The following is a 27,557-nucleotide window of genomic DNA, read 5'->3' on the forward strand; positions in this document are numbered from 1 at the left end:
TTTAAATAAAAGTTTAATACCTACCTCAATTTTATTTAGTTCTCTAATGTACATGTTTGCAAAGAAAAACTTAATTTAAAATGTGCATTTTATTTTGAAATAATAGCAATTTTTTTTCTATATCATCTGTCATAACTTTGCAGGCTTCTGCATTTTGCTACTTGGAGATTAAGCTCCGATTTTAGTGGTACTTCTTTGAAAAGTTAGAAAGTTATATATATAGAAGACCAAAACCCTGAATTCTCTTAAATCAAGGTTTAAAACCTATTTGTTTAAAATTGCCTTTGATTCTTGATGTTGACGTTTGTACTGGTGCTACTATTCCACTGCAATGTGCTTTCTTCTGTAAAGTTTAATTTTCTTTGTTCTGTTTATGCACAGCACTTTGAATTGCCTTGTTTCTGAATGTACTATACAAATAAACGTACCTTGTCTTGCCTTGCCTTGACTATTTACAATATATATTACTAATAAAATGTGTTGAACTTGTAACAAACTATCTACAACAGTTGTAGTCTAAGTAATGTAAAAAACAAAGTATACATAGCTGTCATACTCAATTCATTCCCTAGCCAAAATTATCTGTTGATGTGCATTCAAAGAGCCAGTCAGAGTTTACATACAAATATCACAAGCATGAATTTTATATTGATATCGAGCTTTTAATAATTTGTTAAACTTTTCAACAAAACTGCAATTGTTTATCCAAGTTAAAGATCACATGTTTTTTAAAGCCTTTAAAAACAATTATGGCTCACTACTACTTACCTGCTCTGCTTGGCAGAATTGATGAAGTTTATTTAAATTGTCTGGTTACCCGAAGATCCGGAGTGCATTCATTTTCACCTAAATTGAGGTCAGGGCTTTCTAAAAGCCTTTATTATCTGTTTTGGGCGGTCAATTATATATTTCATTCTGCCCTGTGAACTAGATTTGCAATATGTCAGGCCATCAAATTTGCAATAAAGGGCTTTACCTGTACAGGAAGAAAAAAAATTAATAAAATAGCCCTGTCCAGTAAGAGGCATCAGATCTTATTGCATTATGCTATTAAAAATAAAGGTAGCAGCAAGTACCAAGTGGACTCCGTTTCTCTTGGTCCTCCCTGAAGGCCCTTTGTGCTGACAGCCTGAGGACAGAGAGTGGAAATGTTTAATGAGAGAAGGATCCAAACTTGAAACAACAGCGGCTTCCTTCCCAAGCTCCTGCGTGGTCCACAAGCCTGAACTGATTCCTCACAGAAATTCAACCAGCAACTTTAATTTCTTCATTATTTAATTTGCTTTGTGACTCGGTAACACAGTGACACTGACAGCAAACAGTCCCACAGCATGATGCTGCCACCACCATGCTTGACAAATAGCACCACAGTGCTTGAAAGCCTCACTTTGACTTCTTCTAACATCCTTCTTCTTGTTGTGGCAAAATAGCTCAAAATGTATCTGTTCAATGCACAGCAGCAGCATCAAAAACCCAAAACTAGTAGGAAATTCATGAAGATGGAGAAAAACCTGCCAACGTCTGACAGGAACTGTAATGAATGTGGAGCTGTATGTTTTGTTTTTGTCATCTCAACACAACATTTATGTCCATTTGATATTATTATTTATCATTGCTTTTGTTTTGTTTTTCATGTGCTGCTGTTGGTTTTACTTTTAAGCTATTGTTGCTCCTTAAGATTTGTCACCAAGGTATTATTGTACTGACATCTATTGTCAATAAATTTACTGCGTTTTACAAGTTTGAATTTAAGTTAATCTCCTTATGGTAAGTTAGCTAGTTAGTAAGTTGGTTGGCTAGATAGCTGTGGGCTAAGAAAACAGCAATGAAAACAAAATATAATGAACTGAATTAAGCAAACTGAACTGAAAGTGGAAAGCACTGAAATAGTCCTTTAATTACATGCATTACATCACCGACTGAGAAAACAGAACCAATCAGCTTGTTTTCTCAGATGAAAACACATGCGGTCACTCCCATTCCAGTCCAGAACAACCCAACTCAGTCAGACGCCTCTTCCTTTTCCAGCAGAAGCTTTTTGGTGGGAAAGAGAAAGTCCAGTTTACCTTCAAGTGGTTGTAAAAGGAACTGAAGACGTTTATATTTGTGCCGGGATGTACAAACTGACTCCTGAACGTTGGATACAGTCACCTGGACCTCAGGTGTGTGTCAGATCTTTTCATCTGGGCAGACTTGGACTGGCGTCAGGTGTCCTGAACCACCGTGATGACAACGAGGCAGAAGATGATGAAGAGTTTCCTGCTGTGTGCCGTCATATCATTGGTAAATTTAAGGTTATTTAACATCATAAACAGATATGTGATGAAAATTGGAGCATGCTTATATACACCAAATATGGGGAAAAAAATAAAACGCAAAACTGAATCAAAGGTTCATGACGTAATAAATCGGTTATCAGTTTTTATGGATTGTGGTTGAATGTTTGTGATTAGTTTCACATTTAAATTGTGTATTTACATCTTGCTATTTCCCAAACATTTTGTTCTCTAGGAAGGCTTTATCCATTCACTCCTTCCTACAGGTTTCTTTTTATCAACGCTATTACCTACTATCATCCTCAGGTTTAAATCTACACTCATAGAAACCTATAAGCTCTGCTAAGCGTTTTAAATGTTTTAGATTTCAAACACTAACCACAGTCCCTCGTGCTATGTGAGTTGTGCTGACAGGGTGTTGTTTTTACCTTGAAAACACTCCCTGTTGTGTGAGCGTATGCACTCTTTGTTGTGCCTGCAGGGCATTAGTTTCACCAGCGTCCAAGCCCAGCAGGTCTCCTCAGGAAACAGATGGAGCAGATATACGTTTGAAGGAGTAATGCTTGTTTATCAGCCAAACATGCACACAAGAAGAGTTCTAAATGCCCGGCACTCTGTGCATAAATTAACCCTTCATCTCCTTTTCCTCACAGGTTGTAATGACATCACTCATCAAGTTGACGACGCTCAGTGGTTCACTCAAGCCCACTCAGAGACTCCGGCCATCCCGGGCCTTCCTGGATCTGGTCTCTCATCCCTGCATCAAATAACAGGAGCCGATCGTGTGGAAATGTTGCAGGAATGTGCCGGCTGTTGTTGTGGTGAGGCACAGGCGATAGAAACCAACACATGCGTTGGAGTTTATGGCCAGAGAGAAGGTTTGAACCACTCCTGGTCCGGATCTCCATCCAACTACTATGTCGGTAGGTGGTCTTCTGGTGCTTTATGTTCACTTGTAGACCTGGTGAAGACTGAGTAAAACCTACCCAGTACGGTGGTTTAGTGGTTAGAGCAGGATGCTTGTGTCCTGGAGAGGCTGCAAGTTCCCAGGTTCAAATCCCACACAATTCCCCAGCCACTGAGCAAGACCTCCGGTCCCAAAGCTCCCTAGATGCCCCACAGTGGTGCTCATTGCTCCCCAAAGATGTCTTAAATGCAGAAGATGAGTTTCATGTTGCAATGACAAATGCAGGTGTTTATCACTGTGAATTAATCTAAATAGGTGCTTCTTATCTTGAACTGTTTATTGTCTTAGAAAGTTTTCATTTTGTTGCATTTGACTAAATTAAATCATGAAGCTTGAAGCAATTTGAAACCTAAGTTCAAAATGATGCATATAAATTGACAAAAAAATATTTAAATAACGTATTTCTATAAATTCAGGATCTGACATGCGGCCAACGCCTCAGTATTGCTCAACATTTGATTACATTTACAGCTCCAAGCTGGTGGGTGCAGTTGTAAATTATTATGAACAGTAAACGAAGAAAGGGTGCAGTTTCAGCACACCAATAATGTTCTTTGATGTAATAACTCTCATATTTTTTAATGACTACATGTGGCAGTCACAGTCTACTAAATGAAATGATTCAATTCAGAAAAATCATAAATAATTTTTATTACATTTTATGTGGTAGGTAATTAATAGGGCTAACTAACTTTGACCTTAATTGCAAATCTCTGTTTTGCAGTGAGACGAAACACGGTTGTAGAAGTGGAAGTGGTGGAGGAAGTAGCTGTGGAAGACACTGTAGAGTTAATGTGAGCACAGCAAAACCACAACGTTTTTTTATCTCTCATGTTAATTTTTAGCTCTGTCTTCTGGTAAAGATTTCACATTATTTTAGAGAAAGACACCCACATATCCATGTGTACACAAACTGCATATTGTTTGTAAAGAATTGCCGTTCTCTTTTCAGGACAGAGGATCTGTATCCAGATGCTCTTCTGGATGTTGAGTTTATGCAAAGCGAACAGCCGTACCCCCCGTGAAGACCTGAGTGACCTCCACGGTGTTCTGATTTCACTAAGCACATTTTAAAGGAGCTTTTCCTCTGATGTGACCTAATTAGTTAACATTTCTTTGTTGTATCTTAAATTTTGTGTTTCATGTCTATTACGAATAAAAAAGTATGTTTTTCCAAGCTGCCTTTTGTTGTTTTGATGATCAATCTGGAAAAGGTCACCTTTTTCTTTAACGTGCATCTAAAAAAGCAAGCTTTTAATAGTTTTATACCCCTTTTATGACAAAACAATAAGCATCTAACTGACTGTAGGAACCAAGCAGCTGTCTATTTATAACAGGATATTTGGCAAAAAGCTACAAGATGAAACGTTAGCATGTCTCAACATGCTGTGTAATGAGCTCAGAAATGCTGAGGAACACTTTATTCCTGGCAGAGTAATAGGTTATAAATCATGTTTCTGGCAGACTTGTTTTAGTAAAATAAAAATAAAAAAAACAAATCAAACAAGCAAAGGAATGGAGAGATGCATTATCTCTTAATATTTACATGGTCTGCAAACCAAGTTGTTGTGACATTTAGTCACTTAGGCAGGTTTCTCCTTGAGCTTTTTGTGACTTTTCCACTTGCTTGAAGCTCTCTTTACAAGATTTCCTTTAAAGTGAGGTGATTGCAGTATAATGGCCACAGCATCATCAAAGTGGAAAATTCAAAACAATATTGTGGTAAGTGGTAAACCATGTTTTCACCCGAATGTTTTTTTTTTATCTTGCATTAGATGCCCCAGATTCCTTTGTATCAAAGTATACATCACATTTCCATGGTTCAAACCAACATTCATTCAGTAACAAAGAAGTAAGTAATAGTCAGACACACAGAGACACGTAACTAATGGTGACAAAGAAGTCACAAATCCATCCATCCGTTGTTTTCCACTTTCCTAGGATTGGGTCTTGGGGGCAACAGATCCAGGAGAGAAACCCAGAAAACCCTCTCCTCAGGGACCTCCTGCAGCTCATTCTAGTGGATCCCAATGACGTTTACAGGCCATACAAGACATATAGTCCCTCCAGCGAGTCCTGGGTCTTCCCTGGGATCTCTCCCACTGGGATGTGCCCAGAAAAACCTCCAAAGGGAGTTGCCAGTGGGCATCATGTTTGCAAAACAACTCAACAGACTCATTATAATGAACAGAAGCAGCAGGTCTACTCACTGATGCCAAGGGAAAACATGGCTTTTTAAAAATAAAGTCTAAAACACGACTAATCAAGAACACTTTGATAATTATAATATGTTATATTATATTATATAATATCATATCATATGATATTATAAAACTTCACCTAGTACACAATGTTTTACACATGTAAGGAAAACAAAAAAAAACAGATCTAAAAACACTTGAAGTCAGTGGAAATCATGAGGATTTTATCATCATTGCAATGTGCCTGAATCTGTACAGCATGGTTTTAATGAACCATAGAGGAGGCAGCTCAAAGAAACACTGAGGAAACTAAATGGTAAATACACAAAAAAATTATTTTTGGAATGTATATAATTTAAAAGAAAAACAAATAGTGATTTTAGAAAAACACAAATCTCAGAAAAAATAAATATAAATATATATATATATATATATATATATATATATATATATATATATATATATATATATATATATATATATATACTTTTAAAATGTCAAATGCCATATAGTTTTATGTTATGTTCTAAAAATATGAAGTACTGAGAAAGTCATGTGCTGAAATATTTTGCATTTTATTCATTTAAATATATATGTTTAACATTTATAAATATATAAATAACAATGTACAACAACATATATTTACATATGTGTATACATATATATACATATATACATATACACATACTTATATATACATATATTTATATTTAATATGAATAACATGTAAAATATTTCAGCACCTAATTTCCTAGAAGTTGATAGTGTTTGTACATCCACTGACTGTAGAATTACCTGTGAAACGTTTTCACTCAGCCAGAAAACTGCTTGTTGTTGCAACCAAATCCTGTGGGATTCTGTGAGAGTAGGGAGTAGCAAGATGGCGGCCAGTGGCTTCAGTTTTTCGGCAAAATCAGCACTCCAGTGTATTATACAGCTCAGTGGCATCAACACGCCCATAGAAAAAGAAGAAAACTTCAACTACCATCATGCACCGTGCGTTCTTCCGCATGCGTCATCATCACGAGGCGGCGACAGAACATCATGGCTTCCTTCGGTTTTGTTGTCAAGGCTTTAAGTCAACTGTCTGGCTTAGTTTGGGAATAAAACGCCGCGATGTCGGACCCGGTCCAGCCGGAAACCCTCCAGGACCGCCTGGACCGCCTACAGGAGCTGACAGAGTTTACCGAAACGTGCAGAAAGCAGTTAAAAGACATATTTGAAGCGCTGGGATGGTCGCAGGAGCACGACGACGAGTCCACCCAGGTAGATAGAGATGACTTTATTTATTAATTCATTCATTTATTTTATGAATAAACCCACAACCTTACAAAACCAATACTAGCTAAGGAGCCTATCCACTATTTTTTTGTCATTTTATTTGTTTGTTTTTTGTGATATTTTTAGTATTTTTTGCTTGCACAGCTCTGGGGTGAAAGGTGTTTTTATTTTTTTTAACTCTAACTTGTATTTGTTTTTCTTAATTTATTTCATGTCCTTTTTCGTTGGTCTTTTCTCAGGAACCAATGGAGCAGTGTCCTTATGACCCGAACCACATGGTCCCAGTCAGAACCATGGAAAAACACAAAGCCTCCTGCAGTCTGCGGAAAATGGGTTACCCTGCGGAGGAGCAGGTAACTGTGTTATTACAGCAAAGACGATGATGTTGGATCTTTTGCCTATTATCTGTCAGAAGAATCTGTCAGAAAACTAGAATACTGAAAGTGTAAAATAAATAAATAAATCTGTTTGTAGAAATGATTTGTCTTGGGTGGGGGAAAAGCAGTTTACCATAGCTGCATTTTTATAGTTAAGAACCCCAAACAGAGCCTTTGTTTTTTTTTTTTGTTTTTTTTTTTCATATTTCTACTTGGGCTGGACTATATTGAACGGGGAAAAAGCACATTGATAAAATAGAAATCCTATTGCTTGTTATCTTTGATTAGCAAAAAATTCAAAACTTATATTTTATGTGCAGCGCTGACCATTTTATGCTGTTGCTTAATTACCTATTTTTTTTATAACGAACACATAACTACATGATTCAAACTCAACCCTTTTATTTAACACAGTTTTTACCAAAATTGCAAGTTTTTTAAAAACATAAAGGGAAAACAGCAACACATGATCTCTGAACTATCTGAAGGGTCTGCGTTGTGATTGGTTGGGAGGATGTAATGACCGTAGTATTAACCTACATAAATGGCTACAATGCAAAAGGAAGGAAAACTGTTCTTCTATTGAGCTTTTTATTCACGCTTTTTTCCTATCACACCACATGTCTATTGATCGATCGATATATATTATTGAATTGTTGTCCGTCCCTAATTTCTACCATGTGATGCGTGGGTGAACCATGTTTGTCCACTTTAAATATTGCATCTTGTCAAATTGACATTTCCTATCACTGTTTTGCAGGAAGAGATGTACGATCCCTCCGTGTGTTATGAGAACAGCCACATCAAAAGTTTTTTAATGGGTGAGTTATTTGTGAGGAGACTCATATTGTTTGCAACTTATACTTTGAGTTAATGCAATGGATACAAAATTTAAATTTACTGTGTAATCATTGAGTATGATGCAGGCTTATACAGGATTTTTCTTCGTCCTGCTTCTTTTTCTCTTGTGTGCAGTAAAGTAAGATTATTTGTTTGAGAGTTAATGACATTTGTTTAATCGAGTGAATAAACTGATTGTAGTGTTTCCACTACTGTTCAACAAAGATGGGGCATTCCACCCTGCCAACAAAATTGCCCGTCCCCTTAAGAAAGTCACACCATGCAGTAAATTATTACGTAAATTAGTACGTCTGTGTGTGTTCATGGTTAATTTTATTAAAATTAGCCTTTCTAAATAGCACCAGGTCACATCCTGAGCTATCCGACTTCAAGCTCCCACATAATGAGGCAGACTTGAGTCCATGGACAGTCTGATGGAGCAGAGCTGAATTTTACAAGCGTGTATGTAACGTCGCACTATAAACATCAGCCTTTCTGCACCACGGACTGACGGATGTGCGGTGGGTGTTTGCTGTGGGACATGTAGGAAATGGTCACAAGAAATAGCCGCTAAGTACTCTCAACTATCAAGTTATAAATGTCTGCGGAGAGTCAGCACTAACAAATCCCATGGAGTTGGGAGCGCTGAGCGTCTCCTGGTTGTGAAGGAGTTGTTGAAGGTTGTTGGTGGAGTCTGTTCTGATGGGGGAACACGCGGCGTTCATTAAAGAGAAACGCTTAAATTACCAACTAGTTATCCCGACAGAATTAAGATCGATTGCATCTGGGGCTTCCGTGTTGTGTTACAATAGAGAAGGACACATTTGTTTATTTCACGTGGTGCGATTTCTTCAATGTACTGAGAACGTTTTCCTCATAAAACATGAGAATGATCACATCTGGTTAAACTCAATTATTATTATAGACATTAATGCTCAATGCAGCACGTTCTCAACAAGTAAACTGCTTTATGGTCACTTCAGATCTACAAAAATACCATTTCTTTAGATTGTCACAAATAATCAAACGTTTGTCTGTTGGAATCAAAAACTCACCTTCCTGAGTCCATCCCTGAAATAAGACGGCTGCTTTATTCCTGAAAAACACATTTTTGTTGATAGATGGACTCCATGAATGGATCAGAAGCAGATACCAAATGTAGTAAAATCTAAATTGAGTGAAGTTATGCTCAAAAATATTATAACCTCTGGTAGATCTGGATTTTAAAGAAATTTTCATTAATATCTGTAAAATGAAAATCTTTTAAAAAGATTTTCATTCTTACTAGAAGTAGGAAGGAAGAAAGGCAGGTAGCCTTTAAAATTTATAAATTTACATGATGGAGACAGACATATAAAAAGAGAGACAGAAAGATGGATGAATAAGAGAAAGGTTAATAGAGACAGAAGCTGTCTGCTCGTATAAAGCTGAATTATGTCATATTAATGGACAGCTAAGTGAATGAAAAATCTTTTCAACCAGTCAAAAAAGAGACAGCACAGTATTAATGTTCCACCACACTGGATTTTATTTTTAACAGCTAATTTCTTGTTCCTAAATTTTCCATAACATACACCCCCACACTGGGTAAAAATAAAACGTTTTGAGATAGTGTATTTGGAAAATATAGTATTATTTTTATTTTTTTAATGATAAAAGCACTTTAGAGAATGTCTTTAAAAAACACGAAAATAAAACTGTTATAATTTAATTAAGCATTCAGGCTATTTTTAATATATGTTATGGTTGCAAACTATTGTTGAAGAAAACTTGTGTAAATTTTGTTTCCATCCTCATTTCATTGTCTTTGTGCAGACAAATCAACCCAGCACCAGGTCATACTGCAGGCCCGGTCTGCAGCTCCGCTCATGAAGATGGAAGGAGTCTTCTGGCAAGGTAACCGCTCGACTTAAAAAATAAAATTTGAAACAACCCGCCAAGTTTTCCTTTTGTTCTAGATAAAAATGTTACACCTAAGAGAGAAATATCTCCAGTAGATGTCGCTCTCGTCTTAAATTTAGCAACGGTTTGCTGCAGTTTGGTCACTTTCAACCTTTTTCCTCAAATGCTTCCTTAATAAAGGCTTTTGTCACACAAAGATGTTTTTATTTTCCTTATAGGATTGTCGCCTTCATTAAAAATTTGTTTTCCCTTCTGATGTGTGTATTGTGTGTTCTGTTTGCAGCAACAGGGGTGAGTATTAGAGAAGAGATGGGCTCTAGACAGTTCTGCTGCTCTGGTTCAGGCTTGCCTGATTACGTGCAGTATCCTTTTTATTATCATATCCTTTTTATACCAGGGCTGGGCTGTGGGGGTTTCTTTTAACGCCGACTTTTCCCTTTACGTGTTGGGGAAGGACGGTCCGGTTGGTCAGATCTGCGTAGAATGTTAAAAATGTTGAGCTTTATTTCCTGTGTTCTTGAAGTCTTTTTTTTTTCTAATCTATTCCTCCTAAAATCAACCGTTAGTTATTGGGTCGATAGTCATAATGGAAAAAAAAAATTATAGTGTCACAAAATTGCTGAACGAATTTGGTGAAACGGTGATCTTAAAAGGACTTTGTCCATATTTGTGCAGTCAGGAATAGTTATGAAAGTCATTTTTTTGTCAATTCTAACAAAAAGAAAAAAGAAAAATGCCTGATGGAAAACATAATTTTAATTCCAAAAAACTTTCTTTTGGGGAGGTTTTCCTCCCTGTTAAAGGGGAGTTTTCCTCTCCACTGTCGCTACATGCATGCTCAGTATGAGGGATTGCTGCAAAGTCAACGACACAATGCCAGCAACTGTCCACCGTGGCTTCAGGCTCATCCAGGAGGACTGAATGCTGCAACCTGCTGGGTTTCCTGAGAGAAAACTTTTAATCAAATCTGTGGATGATCCGATTGAATTGACGCTGTTAGGAGGCTTGAGATGACATGTTGGGAATCGGTGCTATATAAATCAGCCAAATGTAACACATAACCACAATTCAGCAAATTATGTTCTACAAAGTTGAGCAAAATCAACATTGTATTTTTTCAAATATATGTTTTATTCCCTGATTAGCTTTATTAATCGTATTAGTATCTTATTGCCTGGTGGAGGCGTCTGCAACCTTTACGGTCCTTTTTTTTTATCATCAGTCCAGCTAAATAAAACTCCTTTAGGGCTGCAAAAGTTACGTGACCTTTAGAAAGGAGACGATACTGATAATATTTAACTCTAGACCCCTGCTGTAGTGTCTGGGCTGTATGGGGAACTAGCAAGGAACCTTTTAATCGGGGGCTTTGTCAGGCGGATGAATGAGTCGTTTGTGGATGTGTAAAACCTCTCTGGTCCTTTTGTCAGGTCAGTACTCCGGTCAGCCCGTCGATGTGCCTCAGAACCACAAGCGAGCGGTGTGCGACCTCACCGTTGCTGACCGTTTGGCTCTGTACGACCACGTGGTCGGCGTTCTCAGCCAGCGGAATGAGGTGCCGTCATCCAGCGAGGATCTCTACGTAGATTTGGTTTCAAAACTTCAGAAAGGTGACAGTCACACTATTCAGTGTATAATTTTATTAAGTAGATGGAAAAATAAACCATTATACAATAATAAGTAGTAAACATAGTCTTAAAGGGGACATATCATGCAAAATCCACATTTTTTTTAACCCCAACGTTTATTTTGCTGTTGGAGTCTGTAGGAGTGCAGAAAGGTTGAATGTCCAGGAGCTGCTTGCATACTTTTATATTCAGTTTGGGTCATATTTGTGAAGCTGTCCAGTTTTCTCTGTTAGGTTTTTTTACGTCACAATATTCAGACTAAACTACTGCACAGGATCACAACTGAGTGCTTTGAATGTAAAAAGGAAGAACTTAAAAGCATATTTCCCCTTTAAATATGTGTCGCTACAATGATTTGTCTTCAGTTTCTTTAAACTCTAATATTTTTTCTTTAGTTTTTAGCCTTTTGTTCCAGCTGGTGATTGTGTTTGTTTGGTGCAGATGAGGGCCAAAATGAGCCAAAGAGTCACCTGGAGCTGATGGCAGAGATGAGGGACTACAAGAGGCGACGTCAGTCCTACAGAGCCAAGAACGTCCACATCACCAAGAAATCTTACACTGAGGTAAATCCTCCCACCCAGCTGCTGTGCTGATGGAAATCTTTATCAGACTCCTCTGTTTTAAGTAGCTCATCATAAAAGCATTCATTTATTTGTTTTCTACCAACATGAATGTTTACAGAACTAAGCTTTTTTTTTTTTTCCATCATATTGATCCAATTCTGGGCGTTTAAAATCTTACCAACGAGCTTTAAGTACTCTTGCTTAAAATTTTGCTGTTACAAATAAGAAGACAATCATTTTGGAAAACTAACTTTGTTATCTATTCCTAATTCTGTAAATAGAGATCAGCTTTAAAACAATTGTAAAAATATAAACCACGTTTGTGGGTGTCACTGTCATTTTGTCCTCACCCTGCCTTCCTTTATTACACATTTTAATGTTTTCTCTGTGTAGTTTAGTACCTTTTTTAAATAATTTTAGATACAAATTATAATAGAAATTATGACATTTGATATGGTTTAGTTTATTTGTCCCTAATGTTCTACAGATTTTGTATTTCTTAGTATTTCTGTTGATGGTATCTCTGATTCCGTTTGACCCACGTTTATGAATATGACCAAATATGACCAAAATAGCTCTGAGCTCTTCTAGCATTCAGTCAGAATCACCTTTAAAGCATACATCCATAATTGTATAAATATAAACACTGTAGAGGAAAAGAAGGATAAAGAACCCGTATCTGTGTGTGAGGACCGTCTCAGGTCCTGAGGCGGGTCAGAGGAACCAGAAGAGATCCACAGTAGGCGGTGATCTTGAGGATTTTGAGCGCAGACAGTGTGGAGGGTTTTCTCTAGAGGTCCACCGTCATTTAGCTCCAGCTGGTTCTGTCTGCACCGGTGGACCAGCTGATCCACTTCCTGTCTGTATGCAGACTCATCGCCGTCCTGGATCAGACCGATGATTAGAGCTGGGTGCCATCTAGGATGAGCCGATACGATTCTCGATACAAAGCTCAGCTTGATTTGACTCCAATATCGATATTTATTAGTTTCAAATTAATGCTCAAAGTCATTCAATCAACAAAACCAGACAAATATTATACTTATGTTCAATTTATTGAACAGTGATATATTAACAGGAAAATAAAGTGCATTAGGTTCAATGAATTTAATGCATCACAGAAAACAAAAAAGTGTCCAAATGTCTGATTTTAGGGACGAAGGCGCTTCTAAAATCTCGCAGGTATTCATTGTGAGAACTTCTCCGGGTTCATCTCTCGGCTCCTCGTGAGGAAGTTTAGTGGATTCTTCCTACGACTTTAAACCAGGAATGTAACGTTCTTTATCTGCTCATGACGGTATTTGGAGTTTAGCAGCTGCTCGGCTGCATTAGCGCCCCCCAGTGGCCCAATTTGGCTTCAAACCCGCCACCCTGGCTTGTGTTTGGAGAATATTTACCTGCTGCAACAGCAGTTTGCCCACAATTAGCCTGACAGGAGCTGATTTCCAACCCTGGTCCAGTTTCTCGCCCCACTTGTATAACATCAGCAAAAGCAAAAGTAATGTTTCTTCAATAATCATTAAAAAGATGTCAAATAAGACTCAATTATACTTTTTAACCATTAAAACTTTCTTTATGAAAAAAACAACACAGATTATTTTAAATAATTGTTACTTGAAATTTTACTTGTGACCAGCCTGTGCAAAAAATAAAAAATCCTCTGGGAAGCATTTATTGTTTAAAATAAGTAGAAAATCCTGAAGTTGCGTCTCGGTCATCGTCCTGCAGGTGATCAGAGAGGTGATCAGTGTCCATTCAGAGGAGCTTTCCAGGCAGTGGAAAGAGGAAGAGGAGGAGGAGGAGCAGCAGCAGTTGGCCAGATCTGATCATTCCCCTCAGAGGTGAGTAAAAAATGTTTCCCTAAACGAATCAGAGGACCGTTGTTGCAAAGACATGATATGATCTTTGTGCTTAAAGCCGCCGGCCGGATAGAAGACGATCCAAATCCTCCGAGTCTCATCACTCGCACAGCAAGCGCCATCGCAGCCGAGAGCGAAGCCGCGACAGGGAGAGGAAGAAGAAGAAGAAAAGGAAGGAGCGGTGAGAACCGACCCGTTCAGTCCTCACATTTCTGAGATTAAAGTGCCTCCTTACGCTCTTCATCCCTTTATAAAGGAAACAACTGTACAGGAACGTGGTTTCACAAATATCGCTCTTCACAGGGATTCCCGTTCCCCTGACGGCCGCCATCACGACAGGAAGAAGAAGAAGAAGAAGGACGACAGGGAGCGGGACAAGTGAGAGCGCTGGAGCTTTAGCGTCAGTCAGAAAGTCGTCAGCTTCATGCAGCTGAAGCTAGCTGCTGTCTTCACAGGCTACCAGCCACCATTTGTTTCACTGTACTGCTAATAAAGATTTGATTTAACAGCTGTTTTAGTCTTTGTTTGTTTTTAAAAACCTGTTTGAAGGTATTTATAACTCCAGAGTCACTTGATGCATATTGTCCTGCTGAAACATCATGAACATTTATACAGCAGGATGATAAGGTCACAGTTTGGAAAAATCAGTTCTGTTGCCTTGCAGTAAGAAGGTTGTGGGTTTGCTTCCCGGCCTGGGGTTGTGCTGCGTGGGTTTGCACGTTGTATCTGCAAACATGGGACCTCCGGCTTCCTCCACACTTCAGAACCATGGCTGTTCAGTTAACAGGTCTCTAAATTGCCTTTAGTGGGAACTGTGGATGGTGGTTTTCTGTTTTCAGATATAAAATGTGCGGCTCTAACTGATCCCTCGTTTAGACCGAGATCAGCAGCTTTTAATGCTCTCCATGCAGGACAGAGGGTGCTGACCCAGATAATAGTGGGGGTGGGGAGCAGGAATTGGGTTTATTTTGATGTTTCACAGACAAGTTGCTGTAGCTATCATAATTTTATGCCCTGAAACAGTGATTTTTGTGGTGAAAGTCACGTTTTACTGCAGTAATTAAACTTTTAACTGCCTCTGAGACATCTATTATTTTATTCATATATATGTATATATGTATCTTTTCTATAGATTTTTCTATATCTATCTATCTTTTCTACATTTTATAGTTTCTAATACTTTTGATTCACTTGGTTTTTTCTTTTCTTTTTTTTCCAGTGTCCTGTCTGGCAATGTGACAAAAAGAATTGTTGTCACATTGCCAAAAAAAAAAAAGCTCGACAGATTTTACTTTCACAAGTGGAGCAGTACGGCTTTGCCATAGTGCTCCGCTTGATTTGTGCATGTGAATAGTTTTATTATGGTTCATGCGGGGAATATCTCACATTATATGGACACCACAAGAGGAAAGGAAGGACAAGAAAAAAGGTGAAAGAAAGATAAAAGGAAGAGAATGATAAAACATCTATTTTAATTAAAGCCTACAGATTCATCTACACAAGATATTACGTTTTGCTTTTAATTAAAAAAAAAATACCTTAACAGCTCACCTGAAGTGTAAAAGAGTCATCCGGTCGTCTGCAAGTTAAAATTATCTCCACAACGTGAGTAAAAATCATAAATTAACTCTTTGATGTCACTCAAAGTCAGGTGGTATTTTTATTCTGGGTTACTTTTCTTCCAGGTCATATGAAGAAGAATCCAATTAGGTCGAATTTCAATATAGTCCAATCATATTGTCACATTTAATTATTCAATTAATCTAGCTGGCAATTATTTTTTTTTTATCCAGGTAAGGAAGTCCAGCTGTTGGCATCCAATGATTGACTTTGTCTCAGTTAGTGACAGAACATGTGATTCTGATTGTAAATCAGGAATCCATCCACGTTTCTTCCTTCAAACTCCCTGGTCCTCCTCTGTAGAAGCTGGATTCTGGATCAGGCATTTCTCACCCTGTTGGGAAGCAGAGGTAGAAGACCGAGAGGATCCTGGGAGCCTGACGGATCCTGAGGAGGCAGAAAGGAGGCAGACCACCATGAAGCTGTGAAGGTTACCAGCCGAGGAGGAAGTCTGTCAGGCTGCGCTTGTCCCAAGTGTTCAGGGTCTGGACCGGTTGAGGAAGGGGTCTTTGCGGCACCATGGGGGCCTCCAGCCAAAAGGTGAGAGGAAATAGTCCAGGTCAGCTTGGCGCTTTGCTTATTCTAGTTAATCACAATGTATTATTGTCCATTTAAAAGCCTGTTAGGGGCCGCCATGACCCAGATAAATTAATGTAAATTAATATCAGACAGTTATTATTTGTTCACAGAAATTAGAGTGAACAAAACTTGTTTACAGAATCAACACTAACTAATCGGTCATTGGATGAAAAACTACGGATGTGAGCAGGACTCAAAAGCCAACAAGTAACTTTTATCCTTTTTTATTAGTAAACTGAAAGTTTGGCTTATAGATCAAATCCCTCCCTGATCTCATGGAAACCTCTGGGTTAGCTCAGAGGAAATAATAACCAGGACACATGTTTATCTGTTGCTGAGACGGTTTTTCTTTGCTCTAAATCCCTTTGCTGTTCTTTGGTTTACAGTTTCTCTATAGAAATGTGTCCATTTCTAAGGAATTTGTCATGATTTAAAGACTAAATTAGTAAAAAAATTATCAAATGTGGTCCGCTGTCTTCCAGTGGAGACGTTTGTCACCTAGAGGACCCAGAGGTCCTTCTATTGGGTTCTGCGCTGGTTCCCTCTGCTCTGATTTATCTGAGAGAAGCTTTTACCATCATGTTGTAATTTTATACTCAAATTAAACAGCATTTAATGTCAATTCCTCTAGGGCTAATCATCTTATTTTTGTTTGTTGGATGGCACAACACACGACTTTGCTTTTTATCACAGGGATAAATTATTGTGTGTTAAAATACTTCTAACCCAGTTTCCCTTGATTTGAGTGTGAGATTTACGCCTGGAAGCTGCGGTTGCTGTCGGGGTTTCATCCGTTTGTGGACTTTGTGTCCGGGTCTGTCCGCGGCCTGTGTGGTCACAGCTTCTCCTCGGTCTGTGCTCAGGATCACGGTGCCGCTTCAGGAATGTGGGACTAGTCTGAGAAAAACCCAGCAGGGTCCACCCTGACAAAGAAGCCTCAGTCTGACGAATTCTCACCCTAACACAGCCTGAGTCGCACTGACCGGCTAAAACCACCCCGCTTTTAGAGGGAGATCCTGATCAACTGGACCACAGCTGGATCACAGCTGGATCACAGCTGGATCACAGCTGGACCACAGCTGGACCGCTCCATCACTCGGCCTCTTTGTTCAAGCCCTTCAACAGTCCGACCCTGGAGTCATTTTATGAGAATACGCTGTAAACTGGTCTGAGAGGACAGCTTCTCTATCTGCTGTCATTAAGTTCAGCAGCTCAATGTTTCTAGTTACCATCAGTGACGTAAAAGACAATCATGAAAAGAGATAAAAAAAAGAGAAGGAAACAACTGATTCTAGTTCATCATTTTCACCCATGAGGAGCCAGAAACCTCAGAAACCCCAGCACTGAGACTTACCCCCCCCCCCTTATTGTATTTGACTTTGGATAAAAAGACCTTCTGCCTGTCCATGAGCAACCTGCTCCAGTTTGAAGATGTTCAGTAACCATATGAGCCGAGATCAGCCACAGTCTGATGGGCTGTGACTGTTTCCTGTAAGATGTGAAGCAGGACGTTCACTTCTGCTCCAAGAACCACGAAGGAAGGAGGGAAAGCTGCTACACAGTGTGTTTGGGTTGGTATGTCTAAATATCCTTAGACTCCATCAGGCATCTGGACGGTACGTCTCGCCACATTTGGTGACCCTGAACATGGGACTCTGACTCAGGACTGCGATGTCACAGAGAATCATGTCTGCAGCTTTTTCTGTTCGGACAAACAACGCCTGTCTGAGCTCCAGCGCACCCGAGATCAGCCAAATGAGAGACTAAAAGCACGTTAACATGAAGTCTGAATGATACAAAACCGATAACGCTGGAGAAGCTCATCGATAACATGAAGCATCCGACATAACCAGGAAACCTGAAGGACCGAATCGTCTCCTGGACGTTGCCTTCTCCAATAACCTCATTTTTCACACAGAAGGCTGAAATGAGCAGCGGACGTAGTCACGGCTTTTAAAGTGCTTTTATCTCATAGCTAATGAATAATCTGTTTGCTGTTTTATTACCAATCTTTGTTTTGGAACAGAAAGAGATGAAGGATGGGATAGGGCTGGGCGATGTGGCTTAAAAGTAAAATCTCAGGTTTTTTTGATACAAATTCTGATTAATCGATTTTATTTCCCTCGTTTTCGTTTTACAAAAAGAAATCAAAGAAATTATTTGAAAAACCAATTATTTGCTTTTATGTCAAGAATTTTGTCTGGGAGTTGAGTTGAATTCAAAGTGCAACTAAATCCAAGTTGTAAAACCAGCTTGTAAAACAAGATGGCTGCCCTGCCAGTGAAAATAATGAAAATATAACAAAATGTTAGTGGTTTTACATAATGAGCTAAAACATGCTTCACTTCACTTGGGTAACTTCAATCTAACTTAAAAAAATCTAACTTAAAAAAAGTTTACAATATTTTGACAATTTATTTTCTTAAGAATATATTCAGCATTACTTCTGTTCTCTCCATGGAAACCCAATGAGTTAATTGGCAAAATAAAATCCAGGTTTTCCAAAAATGAAATCTTAAAAACTTGTAAATTTGAATTAATCGATTCAATTTATTTATTGCCCTAGGAGGTCAGTAAACATCATAACATATCTGACCAGTGGAAGAAATAAACTCCCCAGACTATCCTAATGTAGGCAGAATCAATATTTAGATTTAATGTTATTAATAAATGCGTTATAGAAAGCAAAAAACAACATGAAGCTGATAAAAGAGGTCCATTGTTGTCCAAGCCACAGATCAGATGCTTGGGGTTTAAAACATTATCAGACAAGGTTATTTTGAACGGCATAAAAAATGGCTAAATGTTAATATTAACTTTTTTTCATTGAGATGCATACCTTTCAGAGAGAAGATGTGTCCTACCTGAAAAGAGAAGATCTCTTTTATCCCCACAATAACTGAACAATTAAACTAAACTAAACAATTATTCACAATAAATGAATAATTAAACAAACCACAGATGTAAATGTCCCGGTTTAAGTTGGCTATAACATTACTGCAATTTAACTTCAGTCTTGGCTGAAGTTTAAAATGTTCTTAAGGTATGTTTTGTATATTTAACTTGTCCATTTAAACTTAGGAAGTTTGCTTTTTATCTTGCTGTCTGGTTACATCATTGCTTGTGTGATGCTACAACTTGTTGTAAACTAATTACCTTCCAGGGAATTAATAAAGTAAAGCCTAAAGAATTCTGAATAGACATAGTCTTTATTTCAACAGGTTGGTCTTAAATTTCAACACTAAGATACACAATAAATTTATAAAATGTTTTCACAAAATTAGAATATACAGACTCATTTGTCAGATTACATCGCCGTGAGAAAATTACCTATTTGGGAGGAGCAGACTTTTCAATAAGCCCATCTAACTGTGCTAAAAAAAATTTAATTGGGCTGAAGTAATGCTCTCATCTTAAATGTTTTATTTTCATTAACTGTAAGCAGAACATCATAATTAATAGAAATAAAGAGCTGAAAACGTCAGTTTGTGTGAAAATATTTAGTTTTTCACGCAATGAATTGTGTTATTGAAAAAAGTAAACTTTTTGATAATACTTTAATTCATTGAATGTGACTATGTATTTTCTTTTATTTGAGCTGAAACGTCCCAAGCAGGTTTTGGTGATTAGATATGAGACCGTTTGTGTTTTCTGCAGGTTTCCCTCCTGTCGGCGCTTCTGGTGCTGCTGCTGTGTGTCGCCTCGTCTCTCTGCCAGGAGGAATACTCCGGACAGCACTCAGGTCAGAGCTGCTGTTCTTCCTGCTCTTACTGTTTGCACCTTCACGCCGTCTTATAGGATAACAACCGGTTTATAAAAATCAAGTTAACTTGATCTAAAACAAAAAGGATTACTAGAATCTTCTGATCTCACCTTCTTCCTCAATGTAACGTTTATTCTTATTACAAGATGTAAATTAATCAAACCAGTTAAACTTTTAGAATAACTTTATATATAAAATTGTAATATTTTGATAATGAAGCCATCACTTTGACCAAATAAGAGGCTGGGTTAAACTGCAAACTGAATTAACTTCTTATTTCCATCCATCTTTGTCCGCTTATCGGGTCGCGGGGGTAGCAGCTTCAGTAGGGAGGCCCAGACGTCCCTCTCCCCGGCCACTTGTTCCAGCTCCTCAGGGGGAATCCCAAGGCGTTCCCAGGCCAGCCGGGAGACATAGTCCCTCCAGCGTGTCCTGGGTCTTCCCCTGGGCCTCCTCCCGGTGGGACGTGCCCAGAACACCTCACCAGGGAGGCGTCCAGGAGGCATCCTGACCAGATGCCCGAGCCACCTCAACTGGCTCCTCTCTATGTGGAGGAGCAGCGGCTCTACTCTGAGTCCTCCCCGGATGACTGAGCTCCTCACCCTATCTCTAAGGGAGAGCCCAGACACACTACGGAGAAAACTCATTTCAGCCGCTTGTATCCGGGATCTCGTTCTTTCGGTCACGACCCAAAGCTCGTGACCATAGATGAGGGTAGGAACGTAGATCAAATGGTAAATTGAGAGCTTCGCATTTTGGCTCAGCTCTCTCTTCACCACTGCAAAAACGGAACTAAAAATAAATAATATTTTCTTAAAATTAGTATATCTGTCCTTGACTTGAGCAGGTAAATAAGATGATCTGCTAATGGAATAAGACCTTTGCACCTAAAATAGGAACAACTCATCTCCATTGTCTTATTTCAAGTGCAGGATGTCTATTTATCTTTTTTTGGGGCTCATTCCATTGGCAGATAATATTATTTACCTGCTCAAATCTAGGACAAAAACAAACATTTGAAGAACATTTTACTTTTTTTAGATCCGTTTTTGCAGTGCAAAAGACAGAACCTTAACATCACAGTACAGAACCTGCTTCACAGCAGACGCCGCACCAATCCGCTCCACCTTTCCCTCATTAGTGAACAAGACCCTGAGATACTTAATCTCCTCCACTTGGGGCAGGACATCCTCCCCAACCCGGCGAAGGCACTCTACCCTTATCCGGCTAACCTCTTATTTGTAATCTTTTTATGCACTAAGGCACTTCTGCCTTCTTTCATCTGACGGCCCTTATTGAACTGTGTATCCATACAGGTGAGAAACACACCTATGAGGAGTCGTCTGCATTCAACCACTACAACGACAAAGGTTCTCATCAACCTGGTAGGGCTCCAAAGGCCGTTCAGATCAGTCTCTACTGTCCGGCTGCAGGTATAATGTTCAAAATCCTCCGTGAAGTTTTCTGATTGGACGTCTAAACCCTTTCAGAGCCTGAGCCCACTCAGTACTACGACGAGGAGCAGCAGCCGGTGGAGGAGGACTATGACCCCACCAGGGTCACCATGATCACTGAAGACGTCTTCCCTTTTGCCTCGACCACAGAGTCCCACTACGCCAAGGAGGACACCGAGACCATGCAGGTAAGGCAGCAGGTAGACCAGTGAATGCTGTGCAGCCGTTGGACATCAAAGTCTAATTTGAACTGAGATATAAAAAAAAAACCTTTTTTTTATGTCAGAACAAACATTGAGCCTGTTTATTTACATGGAGGTTGTGATCTGACTCAGCCCTCCACATAAACTGCTTAATCAACCTGTTGACGTTTACTCGATGCGGATACCTTTTAATATCGTTAGTATGTCACTAGGGGGCGCTAAAGTGTGAATTCTGGGTCAAAAAATATACAGGAGCTCGTAATGAAGTCTTTTCTCTGTGATATTGCTTAAACTGTTTATTTTGAGTAGATCTAAGCACAGCTGAAGAGTTTTTAAGGGAACTGAAGTTCTGTCAACCCAGCAACGGGAAACTGCTGTGATGATATATGTAGTTTATTTCTGTTTATTTCATTCAAAAATAACTTTAACATTCATACGTACAACACACAAACTCCCAAATCAATACATGTTGAATGAAATGGAGCAGAGAGAAGAGCAATCTTCTGTAATATATATATATATATATATATATATATATATATATATATATATATATATATATATATATATATATATATATATATATTACATTAATTTTCTAAATGAATAAATACACATTCATGCAGAATAAATATTAAACATATGCAGCTGGAGGAAAAAAAAAATCTTAGTTCAGCTTCCGAGTCTATATAAGTAAAGTAAAATAAGTCATGAAATCTACTTTTCTTGACATTTCATTAATACCTTGGTGATTTTTTTCTTTCCAGGTGCCTTTTAAGTACCCAACAGGACCGGGCACAGACTCCTCAGAGGAGTCGGGAGCTGATGCGGCTCTTGGAGAGGAGGGACCGACTGAGTGTGACTGTGAACCCGGGGGACCCGGTTTTGCTGGTTTTGCAGGACCAAAGGTGTGAACTTATTACATCAAACCACTTTAATTTCTTTATTGTAAACTCACAGATCTTCTGCAAACATTAAATGTTTCTCATTAAATGTTTTCTCTTGATAGCTTTGTATTCAGATTTTGTATTTTTGCAAAAATTTAATAAAACTTTCTCTGGTTCCCAACTAAAGAAACTTAGGACCAAAATATTTACCCTTGAAAATGCTGTTCATTAATACTTTATTATTAACAGCTCCACTTTTACTGATTCTATTTCATTCCTTCTTGGTGAAAACTATATTGTTTTGGCAAATAAAAAGGCAAAATTAATGTTTGTATGGGGAGACAAATCATTTTAAGATTTCTATAACTGCAGTAGCAGTTTTGAGATCCGATTACATTTTTTCATACTGTTTGAAAATGCTGCTGCATTTATTTATTCCCATATAATAATATGCTTATATTTGAAGAACATGTTTGCAAAAACTTCTCTAGGAATTCATGCAAAAAAATAATTTCCTTCCATAAATATTTAGGTTAATTTGTGAGAAAGCAATCAATGACATTTGTTTCCTGATAAGTTATTCCACTGTAAAATCTCCAGAGCATGTCGGTAGCGCTTTATTTCAGTATATTGATTTTTATTTTTTATTTTATCTGAACGTTTTTGTCCATTTGGCAGGGGTCCAGAGGCCAGCAGGGTCAAACGGGTCTGCCTGGCATTCAGGGAAGAGAGGTGAAAGTCTGAAACCTATCCTGCATGTTTCTTAACAAAAGAAGAAGCAGAAATCAGTGTGGATGAAACATAAATACATGCTTTTCATTTTAGGGTCTTAAAGGAGCTAAAGGAGTTCGTGGAAGAGGAGGAGACACTGGACCAGTCGTGAGTAAAACATCCAGGCTGATAGCTTATATAATAAGCAGTTTACTGCACGTAATTATTTTTCTCTCTGCAAATTACCCCCAAAACTACCACTGTTAGCATAGTAAACAACTGAACTGAAAGTAAGAATAAATAAATAAAAAAACAGTTGAAAATGAAACCAGAAGCATTTTAAAAGTAAACATGTCAAAGTAAAAGTGAAACTACAAAGGAATCCAGTGAAAGAAAATATGAAGCCGGCTTCAATTCAAGGTTTAATATTGAAACTATGGAAGTAAACGTACTCAACACATTAACAAAATAAAATGTGTGCATGTTGTTGCAGAAGAAATTTAAAAGCCTGGACAAAAATAAAATCATCTTTTGCTCTGGGTGTTCTTTCCATTTCCAGGGTGATGCTGGACCCGAAGGAGAAGAAGGAGCTTCAGGTTTCTCTGGCGGGATGGTCAGTTTACTAATGGAGACCGCGCCGATGTCCGACCACAGTTTGAATATGTCCATCAGATTTTTAGTAGCATGAGTAGACCATAGAAAATTCAGACTTTGCCTTCCAAGTGCTTTAGTTGAGTCCCTTCACCAGACTCTAATTAGGCTGAAAATGTTCGATAAACAAGAAAATAGCTAACTAATTGATTCTTTCAGGGAGAACCTGGACTTCAGGGTGACCCGGGTGAGCGTGGAGAGCTCGGTCTGAAGGTAAACTAACATACATTAAATCACACTGACAATGTCTTAAAACTACAAGTAAATGACTGGACTGAACATATGTAGCACCTTTCCAGTCATACTGACCACTCAAAGCGCTTAGGTTACCTGTAGGTTATTTCATAGCCATAAAAGATAGAAACTTATCAAATACTAAGTCATTTATTTTGAGAAGGTTTTTTTTTTACTTATGTAAAATAGTTCAAAGGTTGTGCTGAAAGGTTAGCAATGCTGTCAAGATAGCTTACCAGATAAACAACGTGTTTCTAATGTTTTCTAGATTAAAGACGATAATGTCCAATTTAAAATAAGTAGCAGGAATTCCTCAGTATGAAGTATCACATGGACAGCAAAGGAGAATTAATAATGTGTCTGATAGAAGCCTGAAGTAATAAAAAGTATGAGCCGGAAGAGTGAACCCTGTGGTACTCCCTCATCAGTTCAGCAGGAAGATTTTTTTGTAAACTCCTGATGTTGTCCCCAACCTTGTTTTGTAAATTCTAAAGCATTAAGTAATTAGTGCAAAAATGAAGCTGTCCACATTGTTTTGTTGCTCTAATGCATCCAGGCTTTTTCCAAACAATTTGCGTGTTTTTTAGCGTTCACATTGATGTTCTCTATGAAAGAGAGACTGTACTGACTGCTGCAGCAACGCGATGTGACCCGCTCTGTGCTCAGACAGCTGTCTATGTAGTCAAGAGCTGCACAAAGACATGATTGTCAGGAACCGTATTGAAGTATGGTAGTTTATGACTCAAACTGTCAACAAGTCATATCAAAACAGAGTAGATGTGCTAGCGTTAGCATGGCGTTTCAGCAAGCTGTTCTAGACGAAAGTATTTGAAAGATTTGAGTTCATTAAAGACGGACCTTAGAGTCAGATATGGCTTTTGAAACCAAAGATAAAGCTTTGACTATTTTCAGTGGTGCGTTATAAAGACATTACAGCCGCTTTCTAAACCCAGTCACCCTGTATTTGGGCAGCTTATTAACTCTGTCCTGCAGCAACTTTTAATCTCATCCAATTTGATGCACAGAAGCAGAAAACTAGTTTTCTGTCTGCTTGAACTGATGTTGAGCAGTCAGGTGCATGTTAGTCAGCGCATAATTCCCCTCTTAAGAAATAATGAAAGTTTTTAATGGACTTTTTTTACTTTTGAAATTATTTTCTCAGCACATTTAAATGACAAACTGGAAAACCTTGTCTATCTATTGCTTAACAGATAGAAACGTGGGATTAAATAATGTAAATCTTAATTTTGAGATCGGTCAGGTTTAATTTGTGGGAAGACTATAATAACTTCTTATTGGAAAACTTTACTGAATTTTACTGACTAAATCAAATCTTCTTTGATTATTTTTCCAGAACAAAAGCAAACATTTGGCCAGTGTTGGCTTGATAGTTACATTTCTGTTTGTTTTAATTGAGTTTATTAATGTTCAATCAATCAAAAAAAAAAAATTGTTGAAGTGTTGCTGTTCTTCCCGTTGACAGGGGGACATCGGTATGGAGGGCCCCCGAGGAGGAGTTGGAGCTCCTGGTGAGACTGTAAGGAGCTAAAGCTGCCGGCTATCTGGGGAAAGTTTTAACTTCTGATATCTACACAGAAATGTCTCTCCTATCAAGCTCAATAAGTAATAATAATAATAATAATAATAATAATAATAATAATAATTTGTGCTCAAAGGATTTCACAGATACATTTTGATATCTATTTTTAAAGGTTTATAATATTCAATCCAATATCATTGGACACATTTAGTGTTTTCATGTTTTCTTTCAAAAATATTCATGGGGTTGTAGAAAAGAGAATTTATAAGCATATTTAAAGGTAACCTGAGATTACCTCATAATAACCTTTTAAGGATTACACATCTTGGGAAAATAAGCATCTCTGTAGTTGTGTAGCATAAAGAAATGCATCAGATTTAAAACTATAATAAATCATATTATTATTTAAAAATCAATCAGTTTTATAAATCATCAGAATCAATCAAGAGTGAATACTTTTTTTGACCAGGAGGCTACGTACATTACGCAGGTTCTTCAGAAAATGCAAACGCACATCTCTTTATGTGTCATAGAATTTATAATTTTTTTAACTGAAATTTTAAGATTAAATCAAAAACATTTAACATTCAATCATTTGCTGATTCTCTTCTCCTCATGTGTTGAGATGCCGGATCAGTGGATACATGTGCTTTGACTCACTCTAAGACACTACGAGGTTATTTTAAATAATGCTGGTGAGAGTGAGAGCTTTCTTTGACTACATCTGAGGTCCTACAGGACCATTTGGAGGGACCCACACAAAGACATTTCTGTGGGATAAATTTCACATCCGAGGAGGAAAGAGAGTTTTTCAAAACTGAAAATCAAGGATTTTATAAAATAAATGCACAAAGTGAAGCACAGCCTTATAAAGTTGAGCCTCTGGTGTCAAAGAAAATGTTGTCGGGGCGAGTGGAGCCTGTTGCAGTGGTGTTGGGTTTCTACTGGAGCCTTCAGGTGTAAATGTCCGTCAGAGAGCTGCAGCTGGGACCCGACAAGGAGTAGCACTGCTCTCACCACCCGCTGCAGGTTCTCCATGCTCTCCTGAGAGCCTCAGGAGAACCACACAGATACACCAGGAGGCTCGCCATCACTGACCGGTAGAAGGTCAGCTGGTGAGGTGAATATGCTTTGACTCCTTTGTGCTTTCCCCACCTGGGGATTCTTAAAGAATCAAGAGGGGAGTGTCTATGAACTTCTTATGTCTGAGATGTCGGGGTTCAGGTAATTTTCCCAGCCCCACAGAGTGAAAGTTCTGGACCTACTCTCTGGAGGCTGTTGTGCAATTATACACTGTTCAAAGTTATTTAATGTTTATTAAATAACTCTCTGTCTGTTAAGTATTGTCTGGTGATAATCAGCTGTTTAGCTGATATCAAGACAATGGTTGAAAGGGATGAATTCGAGCACTAGCGATCTTTTAACAGCAAACTCTGCACACACATAGAATTAAAGGAGTGACAACTTCTTTTCAAGTCCAAGAATTTAATAACAGAAATAAAATGAACATCCAGAGAACATCACTATGTAATGCTGTTTATCTGAATTAACACAATATTTCGATTAACAAATCCTCTCTACTAGGCTAGTGAAACTTAACTAAACTACTAAGCAAAATGAAGATAAAAAGAAGCTAAGCTAAGGAACTATTTACATGCAAAAAGAAACAAAAGACAAAACAAAAGTGGTTGGTCATAATCAGAATACTTCAGTGAATCCTGCAGATCTGATTCCAAAAAGCATGGAATGGAGTGATCATGTGTCCAACGGTTTACAAACATTTCCCAAATGAACCTTTAAACTTTCCCTTTTGGGTCTCTCTGCCAAACCTGTCTTTTGCCTTGTGTGAGTTTTGGCTATTCCAGGAAGGAGCACTGAAAGCAGGGAAGTTATTGGCTGTTATTGGCAGGCTAGCGCCTAGCTCTGCAGCAGCATGTGGTCGGGATCGGAGGCCTGGTCTCTGCCACGTTCTCTGACCTGGATGCAGTCTGATTTAAGCAGGTTCTCCTCACATTCGAAAGCGG

General features: G+C 38.3%; 2 protein-coding genes across 2 annotated transcripts in view; both read left to right on the top strand.

Annotated features, from left to right (window-relative positions):
* Window positions 1-6,560: 6,560 nt before the first annotated feature.
* snrnp48 (small nuclear ribonucleoprotein 48 (U11/U12)) lies at window positions 6,561-14,401 on the top strand. The gene is made up of 9 exons (XM_036135437.1): window positions 6,561-6,710; window positions 6,965-7,078; window positions 7,863-7,923; window positions 9,758-9,838; window positions 11,272-11,451; window positions 11,911-12,032; window positions 13,761-13,873; window positions 13,950-14,072; window positions 14,195-14,401. Exons 1-9 carry the CDS (start codon window positions 6,561-6,563, stop codon window positions 14,271-14,273), a joined length of 1,023 nt encoding a protein of 340 aa, XP_035991330.1. The 3' UTR covers window positions 14,274-14,401.
* A 1,468-nt stretch (window positions 14,402-15,869) lies between these two features.
* zgc:113232 (collagen-like protein) overlaps window positions 15,870-27,557 on the top strand; it is a 30,575-nt gene continuing 18,887 nt past the window's right edge. The window contains exons 1-10 of the mRNA XM_036135438.1: window positions 15,870-16,051; window positions 19,748-19,832; window positions 21,170-21,238; window positions 21,344-21,495; window positions 22,278-22,418; window positions 23,076-23,129; window positions 23,223-23,276; window positions 23,668-23,721; window positions 23,919-23,972; window positions 25,477-25,530. Coding sequence (XP_035991331.1) covers window positions 16,031-16,051; window positions 19,748-19,832; window positions 21,170-21,238; window positions 21,344-21,495; window positions 22,278-22,418; window positions 23,076-23,129; window positions 23,223-23,276; window positions 23,668-23,721; window positions 23,919-23,972; window positions 25,477-25,530 — 738 coding nt within the window. The 5' untranslated portion in view covers window positions 15,870-16,030. The remainder of the gene's footprint in view (window positions 16,052-19,747; window positions 19,833-21,169; window positions 21,239-21,343; window positions 21,496-22,277; window positions 22,419-23,075; window positions 23,130-23,222; window positions 23,277-23,667; window positions 23,722-23,918; window positions 23,973-25,476; window positions 25,531-27,557) is intronic.

This window comes from Fundulus heteroclitus, chromosome 3 (assembly GCF_011125445.2).
Source record: "Fundulus heteroclitus isolate FHET01 chromosome 3, MU-UCD_Fhet_4.1, whole genome shotgun sequence".
NCBI classification, from domain to species: Eukaryota; Metazoa; Chordata; class Actinopteri; order Cyprinodontiformes; family Fundulidae; genus Fundulus; species Fundulus heteroclitus.